The sequence below is a fragment of the Oryx dammah genome, unplaced genomic scaffold (genome assembly GCF_014754425.2).
Source record: "Oryx dammah isolate SB20612 unplaced genomic scaffold, SCBI_Odam_1.1 HiC_scaffold_28, whole genome shotgun sequence".
Taxonomy (NCBI): domain Eukaryota; kingdom Metazoa; phylum Chordata; class Mammalia; order Artiodactyla; family Bovidae; genus Oryx; species Oryx dammah.
Window position 1 is genome coordinate 21,759,131 of NW_024070212.1, and position 23,228 is coordinate 21,782,358.

Consider the following 23,228-nt stretch of genomic DNA (forward strand, 5'->3'; position numbering starts at 1 on the left):
TCATCTCCTTCTCTGATTGGTAAAAATTTAATTTGGATTTTAAGACCTCACCCAATGTGCAGCCCCCAGAAGAGGTGTCCTCTGATTGGCTGCCCTTCTCTGTCCTTTAATAAAATTAAACATTCTCTCTCAAGGTCTCAGAGTACACTGTCCTTATCTTTATGATGACGACACCTTGTATTATACTTAATGCAATGTCTTTACTTCCTAGTAGATTATAACTAAGGATAGGAATGGCATTTTATTTACAGTGGTCAAGTGTTTGTTGCAGGATAACTGAAGTCAGGATGGCGTCATGGTCTGAATGTGCAAGCCCCCTCATTCATATGCTGAAATCCTGTTCCTCGTTGACAATAGTACTGTATTAGGAGACAGGCCTTTGGGATTAGTATCTTATAAAAGAAACTTCAGAGAGATCTCTAACGCCTTCTGCCAGGTAAGAAAATAGTGAGAATGCATCAGCTATGAACCTAAAAGGGCCCTAACCAGAAGGTAACCATGACAGTGAAAGTGTTAGTGGCTCAGTCGTGTCAGATTCTTTGCAACCTCATGGACTGTAGCCCACCAGACTCTTCTGTCCATGGAATTCCCCAGGCAAGATACTGGAGTGGGCTGCCATTCCCTTCTCCAGGGGATCTTCCCAATCCGGGGATCGAACCTGAGTCTCCTGCATGGCAGGTGAATTCTTTATCATCTGAGCCACCATGCTGGTGCCCTGTTCTTGGACTTCCAGCCTTCAAGACTGTGAGAAATAAAGTTATTTGTAAGCTGCCCAGTCTCAGTTATAGCAGCCTGAATGGACTAAGACAGATGGATTCCTGACTGCTCAGCCCAGGCCTGTATCCCCTGGCTGTTTGCTTCATGCCCTGAAGGATCCGACCCTTCTCTGGCACAAAACCTTCAGCATTAATATTTCCCTTTCCCCTTTCCAAGTATAGCTCTCAACTTTTATCCCAAGGCTACTGAATGCATGATTTAAACTTTAGAGAAATATCAGGTTATTTAGAGTTTTAGGGTAGAACACTGGAATGTGTCCCTCTCCCTCCTACACTTCTTTTCTAACTAATGTCTCCTCTAATTTTCAAATCCTTTCATGGAGGTTCTTCATACAGCAGGTGCTATCATTCAAAATCTACAGAATGGATGGATGGATGAATGGATGTAAGAATGAACAGACCTGTGAGCAGGACACAGCTTGGTTTACTGACAATGACCTTTCCGACAAATATGTATGTTGTAGCCTTTCTGTTATTTACTTAGTGCTTGACCACATAGAGGAGAGATATTTAAGATATATCTCTTACTGGCCTTTTCTCTTCATCTTTGCTTCAAGTGCTCCAACACTTTGGCCACCTGATGCAAAGAGCTGACTTATTAGAAAAGGCTCTGATGCTGGGAAAGATTGAATGCAAAAGGAGAAGAGGGCAGCAAAGCATGAGATGGTTAGATAGCATCACCGACTCAATGGACATGAATCTGAGCAAACTCCAAGAGATAGTGAAGGACAGAGGAGCCTGGTGAGCTACAGTCCATGGGGTCACAAGGAGTCAGACATGACTTAGTGACTGAAAAACAACAACTGGATCCTAGCTTGATTTCTGTCAATGGTTCCCAGCATTGAGCAGTAAAGACCAATCAGCAGTATTAGACCTGAATGCTGAGAGAAAAAGACTTAGGACTCCACAGGTGAAAGTCAGCTGACCCCTGCTCATCAACCAGCTCAGCCTATTATTCTGTCCTCTCTCAAAGCATCTGGCCATCCATCCTATCAGTGGAAGTGACATCCTTCACTTCTACAGGCCAAATCACCACTCAACCCCAAGGTACATGCAGGCAGACGGCCTCTCAGAGAGCACCCACACAGCTTTGAGAGATGCTGCAGGTGGCGCTAGTGGTAAAGAACCCACCTGCCAATGCAGGAGACGTAAGAGATGCTGGTTCGATCCCTGGGTCGGGAAGATCCCCTGGAGGAGGGCATGGCAACCCACTCCAGTATTCTTGCCTGGAGAATCCCATGGACAGAGGAGACCATAGTCCATACGGTAGCAAAGAGTCAGACACGACTGAAGCGACTGAACACGCACAGGACACACGCACACAGCTCTGCTCACCCTTTCTGCACTGCAGCAGATGCAAAAGGAGAACAAAGAGGAAGGGGTTGGATGGTACAACCCCCACTCCCACTACCAGCACCACAGCTGTTCAGAGGTTTGGTCCTCAAAAGCCATTTAATATTCCTGCAAACTCTGTCTTTTTTTTTTTAAACAGTAACCATGACAACTCTGAGCAAAAAGAAAAAAACAAAAACAAGAGTAGGCTGTTTCAATTCTCAGGCACACATTATATGGAACATATTCTTTATCCACAGGAACGTCTGGTATATTAGGTCCTCGTGAAACATTTCCATTTACACATTGAGAAAAGAGGGGGGTAAACTCATGTCAATACTGCTTTAGTGACTGTTTTTTGAAATGGAATGTTTATTATTTTATATCAAAAGCTATCCATTCAAGAATGAAAGAAACCCACACATCTTGGGGCAATTTTTACACAATATTCATGTGCGTCCCAATTCCTGGGTAACCCCCAGGGGGCATCAGAGAGCTTTTTCCTTTTTTAGCTCACAGGGATGAGAGAAATCCTGGGTGCTCTTTCCAGGTCATACAAATTCCAGTGCTGTGCTCAGTTGCTAAGTCCTGTCCTACTCTTTTCGAACTGGACTGTAGCCCTCCAAGTTCCTCTGTCCATGGGATTCTCCAGACAAGAATGCTGGAATGGGTTGCCATTTCCTTCTCCAGGGGATTTTCCCAACCCAAGGATCCAACCTGTATCTCAGGTCCCCAGCACTGGCAGGCAGGTTCTTTACCACTGAGCCACCTGCAAATTCCAGTAGATAGGTTCTACTGTGCAGACTTCCTTGGATTAAGCCAGGGCACAGGAAGCTGGTGGCATGTGTTACATTGTCAGTAATTTTGTTTTTGGCCAAGCTTCCTTGGTGACTCAGATAGTAAAGAATCTGCCTGCAATGCAGGAGACCTGGCTTCAAACCTTAGATCAGGAACATCTCCTGGAGAAGGGAATGGCAACCCACTCCACTATTCTTGCCTGGAGAATTCCATGGACAGAGGAGCCTGGTGGGCCACAGTCTGTGGGGTCGCAAAGAGTCAGAGACGACTGAGCAACTAACACAACACTAAGGATAACCCTATCAAGATGCAGAGCACTTCAAGAGTTAAATCAGGAGTTTCAAGCAACAATGCCAGATTCTTGTTGAGAAGCAAACAGCTGTGGTTGAGCCAACTCATGGTGCAAACAGTATCCAGATACCCAGAGTGCTCCAAGCCAGCAACAGAGAATGTATGGTATGGTATGGTATGTTAAAGTCGCTCAGTCATGTCCGACTCTTTGCAACCCCGTGGACTGTAACCTACTAGGCTTCTCCATCCATGGGATTCTCCAGGCAAGAATACTGGAGTGGATTGCCATTTCCTTCTCCAACAGAGAACGTAATGCTAACCAATTGACTAGATCTCCTGGGCTCAGTACAGCCAAGCTACAGATTCTCAGGGTACCATTTAAACTTCCTAAATAAGTGCATAAGCTTATTGGGATAAACGCTCTTAAAAGAGACTCCGTTATGATAAGAATACTCATGCCGTTGTTGTTCAGTCGCTAAGTCATGTCCAATTCTTTGCCAGCCCATGGACTGCAGCATTCTAGGATCCTCTGTCCACTATCTCCTGGAATTTGCTCAAATTCCTGACCATTGACTCGGTGATGCTATTTAACCATCTCATCCTCTGCCCCCTTCTCTTTCTGCCTTCAATCCTTCTCAGCATCAGGGTCTTTTCCAATGAGTCAGCTCCCCGAATCAGAAACCAAATTATTGGAGCTTCAGTTTTAGCATCAGTCCTTCCAATATTCAGGGTTGGTTTCCTTTAAGATTGACTGGTTTGATACCCTTGCTGTCCAAGGGACTCTCAAAAGTCTTCTCCAGCACCACAATTCAAATGCATCAATTCTTCAGGTCTCAGACTTCTTTATGTTCCAACATTCACATCCGTACATGACTACTGGAAAAACCATAGTTTTGACTACACGCACGTTTGTTGGCACAGTGATGTCTCTGCTTTTTTAATATGCTGTCTAGGTTTGTCATAGACTTTCTTCCAAGGAGCAAGCATCTTTGAATTTCATGGCTGCAGTCACCATCCACAGTGATTCTGGAGCCCAAGAAAATAAAACCTGTCACTGCTTCCACTTTTTCCTCATCTATTTGTTATGAAATGATGGGACCAGATGCCATGATCTTAGTTTTTTAAATGCTGAGTTTCAAGCCAGCTTTTTCAGAATCCTCTTTCACCCTCATATCAATAGGCTCATCAGTTCCTCTTCACTTTCTGCCATTAAAGTGGTATCATCTGCATATCCCAGCAATCTTGATTCCAGCTTGTGATTCATCCAGCCCAGCATTTCTCATGATGTATATACTCTGCATATAAATTGAAAAAGCAGAATGACAATATACAACGTTGACGTACTCCTCTCCCAATTCTGAACCAATCCATGGTAAGTAAGGTGTTCTGGTATTCCCACCTCTTTAAGAACTTTCCACAGTTTAGTTGTGTTCAACACAAAAGTCAAAGTCTTTAGCATAGTCAATGAAGCAGAAGTAGATGTTTTTCTGGAATTCTGTTGCTTTCCCTATGATAAATGTTGGCAATTTGATCTCTGGTTCCTCTGCCTTTTCTAAGCCCAGCTTGTACATCTGGAAGTTCTTGGTTCACATACTGTTGAAGCCTAGCTTGAAGGACTTGAGTAAAACCTTGCTAGCATGTGAATTAGTGCAGTTGTACAGTAGTTAGAATAATCTTTGACACTGTCCTTCTTTGGGATTGGAAAGAAAACTGACCTTTTCCAGTCCTGTGGCCATTGCCGAGTTTTCCAAATTTGCTAACATAATTGGGTGCAGCACTTACACAGCATCAACTCTTAGGATTTTAAATAGCTCAGCTGGAATTCCGTCGCCTCCACTAGCTTTGTTCACAGTAATGCTTCCTAAGGCCTACTTGACTTCACACTGTAGGATGTCCAGCTCTAGGTGAGTGACCACACCATCGTGGTTATCTGAGTCATTAAGACCTTTCTGGTACAGTTCTTCTGTGTATTCTTGCTACCTCTTCTTAATCTCTTCTGCTTCTGTTAGGTTCTTACTGTTTCTGTCCTTTACTATGCCCATCCTTGCATGAAATATTCCCTTGATATCTCCAGTTTTCTTGAAGAGATTTATAGTCTTTCTCACTCTATTGTTTTCCTCTATTTCTTTAATTGTTTATTTTAGAAGGCTTTTGTATCTCTCCTTGCTATTCTCTGGAACTCTGCATTCAGTTGGGTATATCTTTGCTTTTCTCCTTTGCCTTTTGCTTCTCTTCTTTCCTCAGCTATTTGTAAGACTTCTTCAGACAACCACTTTGCCTTCTTGCATTACTTCTTCTTGGAGATGGTTTTCATCACTGCCTCCTATACAATGTTACAAACCTCCATCCATAGTTCTTCCGGCACTCTGTCAGATCTAATCCCTTAAATCTATTTGTTACCTCCACTGTATAATCATAAGGGATTTGATTTAGGTCATACCTGATAGCCTAGTGGTTTCCCCAGTTTCTTCAATTTAAGCCTGAATTTTGCAATAAGGAGCTCATGATCTGAGCCACAGTCATCTCCTAGTCTTGTTTTTGCTGACTGTTTAGAGCATCACCATCTTCAACTGCAAAGAACATAATCGATCTGATTTCATGTCCATCTATTCAGTTGTCTCTTTTGTTGTTGGCAGGGGGTGTTTTCTATGACTAGTGTGTTCTCTTGGCAAGACTCTGTTAGCCTTTGCCCTGCTTCATTTTGTACTCCAAGGCTAAACTTGCCAGTTACTCCAGGTGTCACTTGACGTCCTACTTTTGCATTCCAATCCTCTGTAATGAAAAGAACATTTTGTGTGTGTGTGTGTTAGTTCCATAGGGTCATGTTGGTCTTCATAGAACTGTTCGACTTCATCATTAGTGGATGGGACAGAGACTTGGATTACTGTGATCTTGAATGGTTTGCCTTGGAAACAAACCGAGATCATTCTGTCATTTTTGAGATTGCACCCAAGAACTGCATTTCAGACTCCTTTGTTGATTATGAAGGCTATTCCATTTCTTCTAAGAGATTCTTGCCCACAGTAACAGATAAAATGGTCACCTGAATTAAATTTACCCATTCCCGTCCATTTTAGTTCACTGATTGCTAAGATGTCAATGTTCTCCTCTTGCCATCTCCTGCTTAAACATGTCCAATTTACCTTGATTCATGGACCTAACATTCCAGGTTCCTATGTAATCCAGGTTCAGATGTTCTTTATAGCATCAGACTTTACTTTCACCACCAGACACATCCACAACTGGGTGTTGTTTCTGCTTTGGCCCAGCCACTTCCTTCTTTCTGGAGCTATTAGTAATTGCCCTCCACTCTTCCCCAGTAGTATATTGGACACCCTCTGATCTGGGGGACTTAACTTCCAGTGTTATATCTTTTTGCTTTTTCATACTGTCCGTGGGGTTCTCCAAGCAAGAATACTGGAGTGGCTTGCCATTCCGTCCTCCAGCACATCACATTTTGTCAGACCTCTTTGCTATGACCCTTCTGTCTTAGATGGCCCTGTATGGCATGGCTCATAGCATCTTTGAGTTATGCAAGCCCTTTTGCCAATGACAAAGCTGTGACCCATGAAGAGGAAAGAATACTCATAATCCAAGCTAAACTATTGGTCATATTATTATAAGACATCACTATCCCCATATGTCCTCTAACTGGAATAATGATTACCTACCCATGTGACTTACCTTCTCAAAGTCTCGAAGAGCCTGGGTTTGCACCTGAAGAGGTCTTTCAAATGCTCTCAAGGAATGCCCAAAGGGGACCTTGTCACCACTTCTCCAGGTCTGTGACTGCACAGGAGGGCCTCGATCTTTGGTGTCACTAAGAAAAGCTGCCAGTGAAACAGAACAGAAAATTTTATCTAATAGTGGCATTATGATCATTCCAACCTTCATGTTCCAGCAGAATTTGGTTTCTGCAAAGTATGAACCAATTCTAGGCCACACAGAAGCAGTTCACGTGAAGTAGCCTACAGTAGATCTTATTAACAGTGGTCCCGAGCGCAGCCCACTGGTTTATGTCCATGCACCTTTATAATGTGATGTTCCTGCTCCTGCCATCAGAAAGTGGAGTCTACTTCCCTCGCACTTGAATCTGGGTTGGCTGAGTAACTTGCTTTGACCTAGAGATGGTGATGAAAATGCCACTGTGGGATGAATTCCACAGATTGGGCCTTGAGAGGCTTTGCATTTCTGTTCTTGCCTTCTTAGAACCCCACAACCACAATGCTGGGAAGAACCCCAGATTACCTTCCTGGGGGATAAAGGCCAAGTCCTGGGGGAATGAGGATGCCAATCACCACTGCCAGACACCTGAGAAAAGGTGTCTCAGACCTTCAGTCCCATACAAGCCGTCAGAGGATGGCAGCTGTTTGAGTAATTCAAGTAAGACCAACAGAAGAAATGCCCAGTTTCCCAACATCCAGGATTGTGAGAAATAATATATCATTGTTGTTTTAAGCCATGAGTGGGCAAACTTTTTCTTACAGAGCCAAATAGTAAATACTTTAGGCTCACGGGCATGATCTCTGTCACAACTGCTCAACTCTGGCCTGGTAGCTCAAAGCAGATGCAGAGAATATGATAGAGAATGAGCATGACCGTGTTGTGCTAAAACTTTATTTATAAATACTGGCAATTGGACCCATGGGTGGCAGTTTGCTGACCCCTGTTTGAAGCCACTAAGTTTTAGAGTGGTGTGTCACATGAAACCAAACATAACTGAAATAGCTTTATTTGAAAAAAAAAAATCAAGCTACTAGCTAAGAAGTATTTCTACAAATCTCTTTATAGAGAATCTTTCAGGTTATAGTATAGGAATAATAATAAATGTAACAACCAACACTGTAACAGGTATTACAAGATAGTTTCATATGAATTATTTCATTTATAAATAACTGCTGAGAATTTCCTGGTGGTCCAGTGGTTAAGACTCTGCTTTCTCTGCAGGGGGCCCAGGTTTTATCCCTGGTCTGGGAACTAAGATCCCACACACTTCACAGCCAAAAATAAATAAATAAATAAAAAGTTATCGCAACCAGTGAAACAGACTGAAATAGACTGATGTGATTATTACATCCGTTTTACTACTGAGTAAATAAAGGTTCAGGAAATTTTCCCAATACTACTAAAAGGGCTTCCCAGGGTGGCACTAAGTGGGGAAGAACCTGCCTGCCAATGCAGGAGACATAAGGCATGCAGGTTCGATACCTGGGTAGGAAAGATCCCCTGGAGGAGGGCATGGCAACCCACTCCAGTACTCTTGCCTGGAGAATCCCATGGACACTGGACCCTGGCAGGCTACAGTCCATAGAGTTGCACAGAGTTGGACATGACTGAAGCAACTTAGCACTCAAGAATGCATGCACACTGCTAAGAAGTGGCAGAACCAATATCACGTCGCTTCCATTCAACCTTTCTAACAGCATGCTAACATCATGTTATTTTAGCAGCAAAGGGGACTGTAACAGGCCTGAAAGGGAAAAACAGGCAAAGGGACAGAGACACAATCTTTCCATTAACCAGTGTAAGCACTCCCCTGGGAGAAGTTCACGAAGGCTAAGCTGCTACCAACCCTAAGCCTGCCTTGGAGAAGTAACACTGTGGGGAATAAGAAATCAGGGCTTCCCTCAAGCAGAGTCCCCAGACGACCTCCAACTAAGGCAGGCTTGTGGTTGCAGACTCAGGTCGAAGACATATAAAAACACATCTTTTCTTGACTGACAGTAAGAAGAAGTGAGCCTATATTACTGAACTTATTTAATCAGAAAGAATGGCAGACATCACAACACACTGAGCTCTACAGACACTGTCAGTGCAAGTGATGGGCTGTGGGCGACTCCAGGCCCACTGAGAGAAAGTTAGTTACACACAGACACGTGGACAAAGGCCATCTGAAGGGGCCAAGAGGCAATAATGCCACCATATGCTCTTTTTCTTTCCTTTCTTTCCCCCCCCTTTTCCTTTTCTCTTTCCTTCCTTCCTCCCTTGTACATTCTTGTCTCTTTTGTTGAAAGTTAATGGACCATGTATGCATGGGCACCAAAAACAAAACAAAAAAACAAGTAGGACTACATTAAACTAGAAGGCTTCTGTTCAGCAAAGGAAACCATCAATAGAAAGAAAAGGCAACCTCTGGGATGGGAGAGTACATGCGTCCCTCCCTTCTTCCCGCTTTTTCTGCAAACTTGCTAGAAGGAATGCAAGAAAATGTCCCCAGATACTTCAATCAACTTCTCAGAATTTTTTTTTTATTTAAGAAAAGGGAATTCTCTGTTTTTAAAAAAGAAGTAAAAAGAATACAAAATTATCAGGAAGATGACAATGAAGGGAAAGATGAAGAAGAAAATAATGATGATAAATAGGGTGGTTCCAGTGCAGTTTTATTTTCTGGTTTAGAAGTATTTAACTACTCATAACTACTCATTACCTCACTGATTTTTTAAAAAAGGAAATATAAGGCTATATGGTTTGGTTTTAAACTGGACACTGTACAGTATCTTTTCATTTCTGTAAAAATAATATATTATCAAGTGTGTCTTTAGGTGGCCCTGTTCTTAATGGTATCTTTCAATAGCCCAATAACCTTGCCTGGTAGAGTAGCAGGGTTTAAACTAGCACAGAAATTTAAAGCAGGTTTTATTGGTACATAAGACAGAAAGTTACAGATAAGAGTTTGGTTTTCTCCCACCTTAAATCATGTTTGATTCAGTTTGTACAAAGTAATTGTTGTAATGTTAATTGTTTATCACACTGTGATTGCAAATTAATAATAATAGTAATAATAATAATGGTGCACCTGTTTTGTTGAAAACTTGATATTTTTAAGTAAATGCAAATGTTTAATTAAAATAAATTAGAAAAAATTACTTCTTACACATTTACATGAAATTAAATAAGGTGATTAAATGAAAGAAAATTTGATAAAACAGAGCAATGTATTACAGTTAGATTCATAGAATATGATAGAAAGAGAAGAGACTTCAAAGACTAGATCTGGACACAACAAAAATGTTTAAAAAAAAAAGATTGCATATGAATCCTGACCACCAGCTAATTATGGGAATTTAGGCAAACCTTTTAATTTTGCTGAGCGCCATTGCCTCTGTAAAAATAGGAATAATATGTTTACCTCATAGTGCTTTCATATGGATTAAATGAAACAATAAAAGTAGCCAACTGAACACCTTGCTTATAAGAGACAATTTCTTCTTTACCCTTCCACTTTTGCCCTAGTCTTTCAACTTTTACCCCAAATCGGAGGATCTTCATGCTCAAAATGAGTACGGTAGACCTTTAGAACTTATAGATTTTACATACACAATTACAAATGCTAATTTTAAATGATTCCAAGTGCTTAACACATTCAAATCAAGAGGTTTTTTCTGCATTGTGCATATGAGCCATCTGTGCTTCAAGGCTGGTATGAAAAGGCAAATCACTTAGCAAAGTAGGTAAAACGCCAAGTGACTGAAAGTTTTTGTGAAAAATAGCCCCCAAAAGAAAATTATTTTCACTTTGGTTTTGTAATTTAGGTAGACCTCTAGCTAATTTTAATGCAGGAATAATATATTATTATGTACACATTAATAATAATATTTACAGGTCTTTATTCCTTGACAAGCTCTGTATTAAGAGCTTTTCTTTTTTTAATGTTTATTTATTTATTTGGCTGCAAGTCAGGTCTAAGTTGCAGCATGCAGATTCTTCCTTGTGTCATCTGGGATCTTTCACTGTGGGGCACAGACTCGGACTCTCCTGCGCTTAGTTGCTCTGAGGCACATGGGATCTTACCCCCAACCAGGGGTCAAACCCACGTCCCTTACATTGCAAAGAGGATTTAAAATTTTTTTTTTAATTTAAACTTTTTATTCTGTATTGGGGTATAGCCAATTAACAGTGTTGTGATAGTTTAAGGTGAACAACAAAAGGATTCAGCCATACATATACATGTATATCCATTCTCCCCCAAACTCCCCTCCAATCCAAGTTGCCACATAATATTGAGCAGAGTTCCCCATACTATACAGTAGGTCCTTGTTGGTTATCCATTTTAAATACAGCAGTATGTACCTGTCCATCCCAAATTCCCTAACTATCTCTTCTCCCCATTCTTTCCCCTCCAGCAACTATAAGTTTCTTCTCTAAGTCTGTGAATCTCTTTCAGTTTTGAAAGTAAATTCACTTGTATCATTTCTTTTCAGCTTCCACGTATAAGGGATGTCATACAATATTTTGCAGGGAGGATTCTTGACCATTGCACCACCAGGGAAGTCCTTGAAGAGCTTTTCTAATCTCACTTATGAGGTTGACACCATTATTATACCCATTTTAATGGTATATTTGAGATTTCATTCTAGTGAAAGAATCTATTTTAATTATGTTACAAGTGACTTTAACTTGCAATTACAGAATTGCTAACAGTATGAAGAGTTCAAAGTATTTCAGTTATGAGTTACTGCACTGTGCTGCGAAGGTGGTGTATTATATACTACAGTGGTATGTGCAAATTTTCAATTTCAACAAAAGTCTGAAGATATAGCCATGATGATGGGATCTAAAATTTAAGAGATTTGTGATAAGCAGGAGACCAAGAGTATAGCAAAGAAAGATCCATGATCTTACCTGCTGCATGACTTGTTCGGGGTATCATCTCCCTATCATCTTCTGCAAAATAATCTCTGTGAAGAGAAGCACATCATTCATTAATGAAGTAACATCCCACACAGTGTTTGATTCCTCGGTGTCAAGACATCTGTTTTTGTTTATTTCTCCACAAGCGATCATTAAGCTGTTATAGTACTATGTATCAGGGTCAGGGTTAAGTGCTGGAAATACAAAGACATGCCCCACCCTACTGAGTATGTGCAGAGACAGCCACTGGACAAACAATTCCACAGGCACTGAATTACTATTGTGGCAAGTGCTCTGAAGGGATACGCAGAGTAACTTAACTAGTAGAGAGATTCAGAGCAAAGAACATTGAAACTGAGATGAAGAGAATGTCAGCCAGATGAAAAATGGAAACAGAAGAGTATTCCATCATGAGGGAAAAGCAAGTACCCTGAGTCAGGGAGGAACTTGGCCTGTTAGAGGAACAGAGAAAGCCAGGGCTGCAACCAGACCATGCAGGGCCTTGAGAGATGGTGTGAGCATGTAAGATTTATGTGCAGGGCAATGGCAAACCACTGAAGGAGTTTAAATGAGGAAATGAATGGTAATTGATCAGATTTAGACTTTAGATCCTTCTGACTGCTGAGTGGCATTGTGTAGAAGGAACAAAAGTAGATGGAGAAAACAAGAAGCTGTGAAAGTTTTAACTAAAGGAACAGATGGTAGAAACACAGAGAAGCAAAAAAATCTATATGCTTAGGAAGTAAAATTGATCCAGAAAACTTGAGAAACAAACGAAAGTCTACTAATGGAAATGTTAAAAACACTACAATGCAGTAGCAAGATCTATATCTGTCCAGCACAGTGAAGACCACTATCCCTAGAAGAGAAAGAAAAAAAAAAACCTCAAAATGTATTCAACAAATGCTTGTCAAGCACTTACTATGATTTTAGGCACTGGTTTTAAGGTCTATGAATGTAGCAGTGAACAAAACAGACCAAAACACCTGCACTCATGGAACTTATATAAAAGGAAATAAAAAAGCAAAATGTATAGTAACAATTGGGGACAGGTACTATAAAAAGGTAGGGAGAACAGTAGGGAATGCTGGAGGGATGGGGAAGAGGAAGGGGTTGCAATTTTCAGTAGGCTAAGTGTCTCTGAGAAGCAATGATGTGGGTGTTGGGGCAAAGTCTTCCAAGCAAAGAACATCAAGTGCAGAGGCTCTTCAGAGAAAGCATGACAGAGCATTTCTGGAACAAGAAGGAGACTGGTGTGGCTGGGCTGAGTGAGTAGCAGGAGGTGAGGTCAGGGAGGTAATAGGAAGGCCGGGCAGGGGGCAGATTATTATACAATGCCCTTCTGGACCCTGAAAGGAATTCAGCCACTGGAGTCTAGTGCATCAAAAAAAGATGAACTGAGTGATGGAAGTTTTAAAAGGGCTGGCTACTGTTTTGACAACAGACTGGGTGGGAAAGGCAAGAAACAGAGAGGCAGTTGCAATAATCCTACAAAGAGATGCTTTCAACATTTAGCTTACTCCTTAAACCCTCAGGTACACCCAGTTAGTTGTCCTAAAAATAATTCTATAGCTGGAGATTTAGAAAGCTTCTCTTTTTAAAAAATCAGGGGACATTCACAGGGAGGTGGAAGAGAGCCTGTCATTTATTTAGAAACTGTTGGTGTTCTTCCTTCTCTGCCTCAGGGCTGGATCTTGGCATAAATCTTCACTTTGCTAAGTTCCAGATGGACGTAAAAGTACCAGGCAGAGCACACCAGATTACACAGACCACCTGGCAATTCTTTATTATTCAAAAGCAGGTCACCAGCTTGTGGCTCTTCCAGGCCCTCTGCCCCTTTCCCTTCTCCACTTCTCATTACAAATTTTCCCTGAGAGTGAAAAATGAAAGAGATGAACTACTACTTGTGGATTTCCCTCTGTTGAGAAAAAGTAAGGGAAGGATTTTGAAACTATCAGCCAGAATAATGTCTTGAAAAATTTGTGGAGAAAAAAAAATACTTAGTTGCTGCTACTCATGCATGGATGGATTCCTTTATGTTCAGCCCACAGACCTGAGTAACCACTTCTGCCATCAGGAGGAAGGTCATTCCTCAGGCCAAATTCAGCCCATTCAACATGCTTCATTTGGTCAACACAAGGTTGACCCATTCCTAACGTCTCTTGCAAAATGAATGGGTCTGGCAATACTGGGCCTGCCTTCCCACATAGAGGGATAACCTGCCGCCTTTAAACAGAAGAGACATGTTCTCCGGTTTGCCACAGTCCCTGTCACTCCCTGTTCTTGTAATCCCAGCTCATGTGCTCATTTATGATACTGGCCTGGCTCCTTATAGATCTCTGAGGCTGTCACTCTAGCATAGATCAAATGCAGACAAAACTTTCACTTCTGCTTTAAGACACTGTCTTGAGTTACCTATGTAGCTTTTTGCTGTTGTGTTCAGAGAAGGCAATGGCACCCCACTTCAGTACTCTTGCCTGGAAAATCCCATGGATGGAGGAGCCTGGTAGGCTGCAGTCCATGGGGTCGCTAACAGTCAGATACGACTGAGCGACTTCACTTCACTTTCCATCGCTCAGTTGTGATGCAAAGAGTTGGGACATGACTTAACGACAGAACAACAACAAAAAGCTACTAAGGGGCTTACAGGTCACTTTTACCTCTGGGCTTCAGCTTCCTTAAATATTTGTGAAAGAAATACATGAACTTCTAAGGTTCCTTCAGTAATTACACAATTCTATTCTAACAGACACTAGTAGCATTAAAACTCATTTTAATACTTTCTAAGGATGGGGAAACTTTCCAGACACGATCTCATTCAATTCTCCTTGCTCTGAAGATTCCCCATTATAGATCAGGAGCAAGTGACAACAGGGTGATACATAAGGATGCCACAAGCTACTTCACCTTCTCCCCCATCCCACACTCCCCCCTGAGCTGACTGCCTGTCTTATATGAAGCAATAACCAGAAGGGTAGAGAGGTCACTCTGGATGAGTACTGAGTTAATGGGCTTTCTGTAGTCTCTGGAGATTTTTTTTTTTTAATCACTTCAACTCTATTAACAGCTCAAGTTCCCTCTCATATTGCCACAGAGTGGGGCTCACTCAGCTGCTCCAAAAGCTTGGGAAGGAATTTGATGCTCCCCCAGAGAAGGGGCACATGGTTAAGAAACACAAGGTATGTGTCGAGGGGATTGCAATTTGTGAAAATAGCTGATAAACCAAAGTGCAAAGAGAAGTGGGGTACAGTAGAGACAAACTCCAAGTCAGGCCCCGCCACCCATCCACGAAGCAGTAACATACGTTGGTAAATTTTTCTCTATATTACTTAAGTCCAGAAAAAAATTGTATGCCTTTGTCCTAGTTTCCCAGATTCAAGTATTTCTAGTTTCTTTTTTTTTAAACATCAGTCCATGAATGACTCATGGTCAGCAAGCATGTATTTCACGAGGGCATGTACAGCTCTCCTGCAGAGATGTACATGTATAATCTTTCCCAAAGATATTTTTATCTTACATGTTACCTGCATGTTTTACCTTATATGCTTTTCATGTATAAATGAACCAAACTTTCCCTCAGTGAGCCTTATCTTTTTGCCCACTACCTTGCCAATTTGTTAATCAGTGATACCAATTTCAGAAAACTAAGATTATGGCATCTGGTCCCATCATTTCATGGCAAATAGATGGGGAAACAGTGGAAACAGTGGCAGACTTTATTTTGGGGGGTTCCAAAATCACTGTAGATGGTGACTGCAGACATGAAATTAAAAGACACTTACTCATTGGAAGGAAAGTTATGATCAACCTAGATAGCATATTAAAAAACAGAGACATTACTTTGCCAACAAAGGTCCGTCTAGTCAAGGCTATGCTTTTTCCAGTGGTCATGTATGGATGTGAGAGGATAGTATAGTATGCTGCTGCTGCTAAGTTGCTTCAGTCGTGTCCGACTCTGTTCGACCCCATAGACGGTAGCCCACCAGGCTCCCCCATCCCTGGGATTCTCCAGGCAAAAACACTGGAGTGGGTTGCCATTTCCTTCTCCAATGCATGAAAGTGAAAAGTGAAGTGAAGTCGCTCAGTCGTGTCTGACCCTCAGCGACCGCATGGACTATGGACTGCAGCCTACCAGGCTCCTCCGTCCATGGGATTTTCCAGGCAAGATTACTGGAATGGGGTGCCATTGCCTTCTCTGATAGTATAGTATAGATGGACTATAAAGAAAGCTGAGCGCCGAAGAACTGATGCTTTTGAACTGTGGTGTTGGAGAAGCCTCTTGAGAGTCCCTTGGACTGCAAAGAGATCAAACCAGTCCGTCCTAAAGGAAATCAGTCCTGAATATTCATTGGAAGGACTGATGCTGAAGCTGAAACTCCAATACTTTGGCCACCTGATGCAAAGAGCTGATCATTAGAAAAGACCCTGATTCTGGGAAAGATGGAAGGCAGAAGGAGAAGGGGATGACAGAGGATGAGATGGTTGGATGGCATCACCAGCTCAATGGGAGCCTGGCATGCTGCAGTCCATGGGGTCGCAAAGAGTCAGACATGACTGAGTGACTAAACTGAACTGATACCAATTTCATTAAAATCACACTTACTAATTTTTGCCAAGGTACCTTCTTGCTCAATATGAAGAACCAAACATTTTCCAAGTATAACCCACCTATCAGCTGCTCACCCACTTAATTTCTGCATGATGTATTATTCACATTTTCTTGACTTGCTGGAAGTAGCTATGAAAATACTGGACTCAAGCAATACATCAACATTCAATATCCCATAGGAACAGCCTTTCCTACAGTTTTCCAGAGTGATTAGGTTGCAGATGATCAGGATATAACTGGTCCACTCAGAGCCATCTACAACATCCTTTAAAAAAAAAAAACTATTTATTTATTTGTTATTTTTTTAAAAGATTCATTTATTTTAATAAATATTGCTTTACTATGTTGTGTTGGTTTCTGCCATACATCAACATGAATCAGCCACAGGTATACACATGTTCCCTCCCTCTTTTTTATAATTAAATTATTTTTAACTGAAGGATAGTGGAAACAGTAGCTGACTTTATTTTGGGGGGCTCCAAAATCACTGCAGAGGGTGACTGCAGCCATGAAAATTAAAAGATGCTCATTCCTTGGAATGAAAGTTATGATCAACCTAGACAGCATATTAAAAAGCAGAGATATTACTTTGCCAACAAAGGTCCATCTAGTCAATGTTATGGTTTTTCCAATAGTCATATATGAATATGAGAGTTGGACTATAAAGAAAGCTGAGTGCCAAAGAATTGATGCTTTTGAACTGTGGTGTTGGAGAAGACTCTTGAGAGTCCCTTGGACTGCAAAGAGATCCAACCAGTCCCTCCTAAAGGAGATCAGTCCTGGGTGTTCATTGAAAGGACTGATGTTGAAGCTGAAACTCCAATACTTTGGCCACCTGATGCGAAGAACTGAATCATTTGAAAGGACCCTGATGCTGGGAAAGATTGAAGGCAAGAGGAGAAGGGGACGACAGAGGATGAGATGGTTGGATGGCATCACCAGCTCAATGGACATGAGTTTTGATAAACTCCGGGAGTTGGTGATGGACAGGGAGGCCTGGCGTACTGCGGTTCATGGGGTTGCAAGAGTCGAACACGACTGAGCGACTGAACTGAACTGAACTGAATTGTTTTACAACATTGTGTTGGTTTCTGCCATATCTCAACATTAATCAGCCATAGGTGTACACATGTCCCCTCCCTCCTGAGCCTCTTTCCCACCCTGTCCCACCCCTCTAGGTTGTCACAGACATCTGCTACATGTTGATACTCTGATGCTGTCAGACTGCTCTGGTGATTTCTTCCAGTAGTTTTCTAAGTGTGCTAGTCTCAATTATATCAGGAATATCCACAACACTCAATTTTGTGTTCCTTAAAAATGGCTATTCCAAGATGTGAGCCGCTGGTCCACTAGTCTGGTCTCTGGTAACACTGTGGGGAGGGGTACAAATTTGGATTCTTCCTTAGCAAAGGGTAACACCATGGCAGAGTCTGCACAGAAATATTCTCTATAAGGCAGCCACAGATCATCCTTTGCAAACTGCATATATATTTGGTGTTATTGCCTTGTATTTTGGTCTGTTTAATTTAAGGACTGAGGAAAGCAGCTAACTGTGCTAATGGACCATATTATTCACAAGCAATGGCAAGGTGGTAATCATATAACTTCACCATCACAAAGTAAGTTTCCAACAAGTCTTTGAACAGTGTGAAATATTAATATCCCCAAACCAAAACCACCCCAACTATATCCGTTGTCTGTCTAGACCTCATTGCTTTCTTCTTCTATTAAGACAATTATCCTAGGGCTACTTCTTCCCATGAAAAGTGAAAGTGTTAGTTGCTCTTTGTGACCCCATGGACTGTAGCCTGCCAGGCTCCTCTGTCTATGGAATTCTCTAGGCAAGAATACAGAAGTGGTTTGCCGTTTCATTCTCCAGGGATCTTCCTGACCCAAGTATCGAACCGGGGTCTCCCCACACTGCAGGCAGGTTGTTTACCACCTGAGCCACCAGGGTAGCCCATTTCTTCCCATAAAAGTGTTCAAACTGCCACAGAGGTGGTTATTTTTTCAGGCTTCTTCCCCAAAGCTCTCACATACACTTAGCCACACAGTCTGGTCCCCTTACTTCGTCATGCACCACCACCCTTCCTTAACATCTCTAAGCCGAGGGACAAAGACCTTCTCCCAGAGGCATTTTCTGTCTTTCAAACTTCTTCTTATATGGCTTTCTTATCATAACGGAAAATTCAGGAGGAGGAAAAGCAATCAGCCATACCAGTATTTAGAGCAAAAAACTGGGCCTTGGATGCTATTTTTAGAGTTTTTCATTCCTTTTCATAAACATTTACTGAGAGTTACTTGTATAACAAGCACCAAAAATATCATGATGAAAAAGAAATGCCCTGAAATCAAGATGCTCAGAGCTGTCTACTAGGGGTGGCAGACAGGATTCAAAGAGATACTTATTAGAACAATGAGATTTATAACAGAGATTTCAGAACATAAATGAGATATAATTAATTTTGTTCTGATGGGGAGAGGGGGTCTAGGGAATCTACAGAAAACCGAGAATACTGAATTTAGGCCTTGAAGGATGGGTATGAATATGTAAGGAAACATGACAAAGACTGCAAAGTAGGAAACTGAAGAGGGTGAGCAGGGCTTTAATTTTGCTCCCCTCAACCTGAGTCAACATCAACTGCTCCTTAGGCCCCTCCAATTTCCTTTTAACTTTCCCCTCCTCAAGCCTGCCTCTCTCAAACTCTAACCTTCAGGAGGGAGTATTAGGGTTGTCTAAGTGAAGACTGTTTCATTTGTGCTCCCCTCCTCCAACATCATAGCTTCATCTAACTACTCAGATTCCCCAAAGATCATATAAAAGGTCAGCAAGAAAGGGCTAGGACTGACATTTACATTGTAGTCAAAATGCCCACAGTTATAGACCATATGGAAAACCAGAGAATCTGCAAGAGTGAAGAGGCTGCAGGTTTAGGATGGTAGAAAATATGAGTATATATCTTCCTTTTTTTTTTCCTTTACTATTTTTATCCTAGAATGTTAATTCTTCTTTATAATATTAATAAACATATTCTGATTTATTTACACTGCTCTTCTACTAAGGCCCTTGATAAAAGATGAACTATGTAAGGAATTGGGCTCAGTGTGATCATCTCAAACAGTGGGGGGGTATATTGTATGACAGGAAGACTGGGCAAGTTCAGTTTCAGCTCAGTTCAGTCGCTCGGTCATGTCCAACTCTTTGCAACCCCGTGAACTGCAGCCCGCCAGGCCTCCCTGTACATCACCAACTCCCAGAGTTCATTGTTAATTGGGGTCCAAACACATATCCTATTCTAATTCTACATTTTTTAAAGCTCATCTGTCATGAACTTATAGATTCTGATTCAAATAAATGTTTCTAATGTTTAAATATCTCTTTTTCATATTTTAAACTTATATCCACATTCAACCTTTGCAGATATGAAATGTCCAGAAAGACAAGGAGAACTGTGGCTTGCTTTCTTGGCACGTGGAATCTTAGTTCCCTGATCAGGAATCTCACCAGAGCCCCCTGCATTGCAAGTGTGGAGTCTTAATCACTGGATAGCCAGGGAAGACCCCAGCCCTGAGGATTTTTAAATGGTAGGGCTTCACAAGTGGTGCCAACTTGGAAACAAAGACATCCACAGGTAACAGTCTCCAGACTGCCTGTGTGTAACTTTATAGTTCAACGTGTTTTCTTACACTGGAATTTTCTTCAACACTAATCTTGAATTAAATAATCATTATTTTTATTGTGAACAACCACCACCACCAATGAAGCCACCACCATTTATTAATTGACTGATTCTTTCCAGGAATTATCTCATTTAATTCTCCCATAATCCAGTAGGTCCTGTTATCCCTATGTTACAGGTAAGGAAACAAGAGGCCTAGAAGGATGATGTAATTTGCCCAAGATCATCCAGCTAGTTGATGGTAACAGTGAACTTGAAATCTACATCTGACTCCAACCTTCACATGTCCAATATGTCTTGTTTCTACTCACACATTTACCAGGAGTCTCCTTTGTACCTGCCCTGACTCCAGACAAATGACCCCTGAGACAGTGAGATGTGAGGAAGGGTGAGCAGTGCTGCTGTGGGAAGGAGAAGTGAGTTACACTCAAACCTGACACATATTTGTTTTGGGGACACCAACTCATTCCCAATACACACATGGTTCACAATGGAGTATTTGCATCCTGGTATATCAGATGCCATGTGACAAGTGATTAAAATCCTAAAAAGGAAGTGGCAAGTATGACTTTTTACATAGGCTCTATCCTGAAAAGTGAGTCATCCACTATTTTATACTTCCCTATCTCTGCCCACAGTCCTCCAAATGGTCATGAGTCCCGTGAATCCCTTTCTGTGACAACAGTTGGCATTGTCCCTAAAAGACAAAGGGAATAAACTGACAGGCAGAAGATGTGATGGAAACAGATACAGTCAAAACTGGGAAGGCCATTAGTGAACAAGCTCTGAGATGTCTCAGATCTTTTTTCCTCTTGCTGAGAGAGACACTGAGTATATTTTCTCTGCCCCAAATATTGCCAATATCCCCTCTTTGGCATCAGAATTGCAAAAACACGCATTCAAATGCAAATGGGGTAGAAGTCACAGATGCAGAGCACAGGACCACTATGTAATAAATACACTGAGATTATCATTTTTTTCTCATCTCAAGACCTATCATTATAACCTCGGCAAGCTGGAAAGCTTAATTGGCAAAGCCCCTCAGAACACAGAGAACATCACTTGTGAATCTCCCTCTGTATGCTGGCTAAGTGTGAGCTGACTTGGCACGAATACAGTAACATCCACTTTTCTCCAGTACAGGCTGCAATTACACCCTTCACTCAACAGAATCTATTCACTGAGAGTGGCTGTGGCCCAGCGGAACTCTGGGAGGCAGTTTTCTGAAGTGCTAAGTCCTCAGTCACTACCAGGAGCTACAAGCATCACTATGCACCAGCAACAACTTTGAATATTATGACCTATTTTGCTTCTGCACTGAATCTTTATTCTAAAAGGAACTTACATTTTTCATGCTGCTGTTCCTCAAGGTTCAGAGAAACCACTTAATACTGTGAAAAGGTATTAATAAAGGATAGTTCAAATAATTATCTCACTTTGCCTTATGAAGTTATTAGACATGCAGATGTCTAATAAATTCTCCTCCCTGAATCAGCCAAGACACTGATATCACTCTTTCAAAAGAGATGTGCAAATGATCTGTTCTGAGTTCAGCCATATTACTCAGGGATGGCATATGGTCTCTCTGCTCTCTTCTAAAAATTAGCTTGGCTTTTTTATCCTTGGTCCTAGCAAAGCAGTTTTCATTAACAACCACTATTCATAGGACACTGGGGAATGCAGAGGCTGAGGCCCTCACCAAACATCAAGAGATAGATTTTTTTTTCTGTTTCCACCTACCTTTTTATTCACATAACCTTTTACCTTTTCCTTCCTTGATAATGTCTGTTTTTAGTGATTTTTAAAGAATTAGGTGTTCTTTTCAGAAATTTTGGAAAGGACAAAAATGCATAGGAAAAAATTAAAAAATGCTACCACTTAAAGGCAACATTGATAAAGATTTTTATGTATTTATTTTTAGCTGTTCTTCAGTTTATATGCCTATGTGAATTCCACAAAATAGAAATAACACTGAACATGTAATTTTGCACCTTGATTTTATTTGTTTCATTAAGCTTCCCTGGTGGCTCAGATGATAAAGAATCTGCCTACAGTGTGAGAGACTTGGCTTCAATCCTTGGGTTGGGAAGATCTCCTGGATTTGGAAATGGCTACCCACTCCAGTATTCTTGCCTGGAGAATTCCCGGGAGAGAGGAGCCTGGTGAGCTACAGTCCATGGGTAGCAAAGAGTCAGATACAACTGAGCGACTAACACACATTGAAATCACAGGTTTTGAGGATTGCATTTTTAGGGGAAAAGGAAGCATCAGGCGAGGAGGCTGGTGAGAGGAGGAGAAGAGTGTCACATTAACCTGCCCAAGATTAGAAAGAATGAATCCAGAGTCTTCCTTCTCAGTATGGCTTTATGATGTACTAAAACAAAGCTGACAGAATCCCAGAGGATAATAAAATTAACTGAGGTATGAGATTCTAAAGCAGTGCTGAGAATGATTCAAATAGCTGACTCTGAGGTCTTGGCTCAGTGGGGAGGTGAATGAAGAGCAGATGGCCTGGGAGATATGAAGGAGTGAAGGACCTGGAGTAAGTGATAAGGTAAACTGAATATTCAGAAAGGGTGAGGAGATGGAGGACTTGCCTCTGTGGTCAGGGAATATACTTTCAGAGTTCAGGATCCTAAGGATAGAGAATTTGGAGTGAGGATGAGCTACAGTGTGTACTCATATGTGCTCATAGTGTCCTGAAGTGAATTAGAGTTAAGAAACTAGGAGATCAAGTTACAACAGTAATATATATGCATGCCCCTGTCTACAGTGCCAGCACCTTGAAGGCAGGGTTTTTATATCATTCACTATCATGTATCTAGCGTTTAAGAAGTCTAGATCATAACAGGAATCAGATGCATATATTTCTTAAACAATGAATAAATAGCATTTGAATGAATAATGGCATCCAGGTTTGATAACCTGCTGCATTCATTCTATATTAATGGTAAGTAGACACTTACCAAACAGATACTCACATGAGCCTTGCAGGGAATGTTCTCTAGAAAGTTCTTAACTGAGGATCTGCTATGTGTTAGAAGTACTGTGAGATACTGAAGATTTAGAGACAAAAGACAGTCCTTTCTTCCAATAAACTCATAGAGTGTG

General features: G+C 41.4%; 1 protein-coding gene across 10 annotated transcripts in view; it reads right to left on the reverse strand.

Moving 5' to 3' along the window:
* Window positions 1-23,228, reverse strand: part of LOC120855988 (phosphodiesterase 4D interacting protein) — a 244,430-nt gene that overhangs the window by 172,770 nt on the left and 48,432 nt on the right. For all 10 annotated transcript variants that reach the window (XM_040230914.1, XM_040230906.1, XM_040230910.1 and 7 more), the window contains exons 2-3: window positions 11,820-11,875; window positions 6,882-7,027 (exon numbers count right to left, since the gene is read on the reverse strand). In XM_040230914.1, the coding sequence (XP_040086848.1) occupies window positions 6,882-7,027; window positions 11,820-11,875 (202 nt within the window). The remainder of the gene's footprint in view (window positions 1-6,881; window positions 7,028-11,819; window positions 11,876-23,228) is intronic.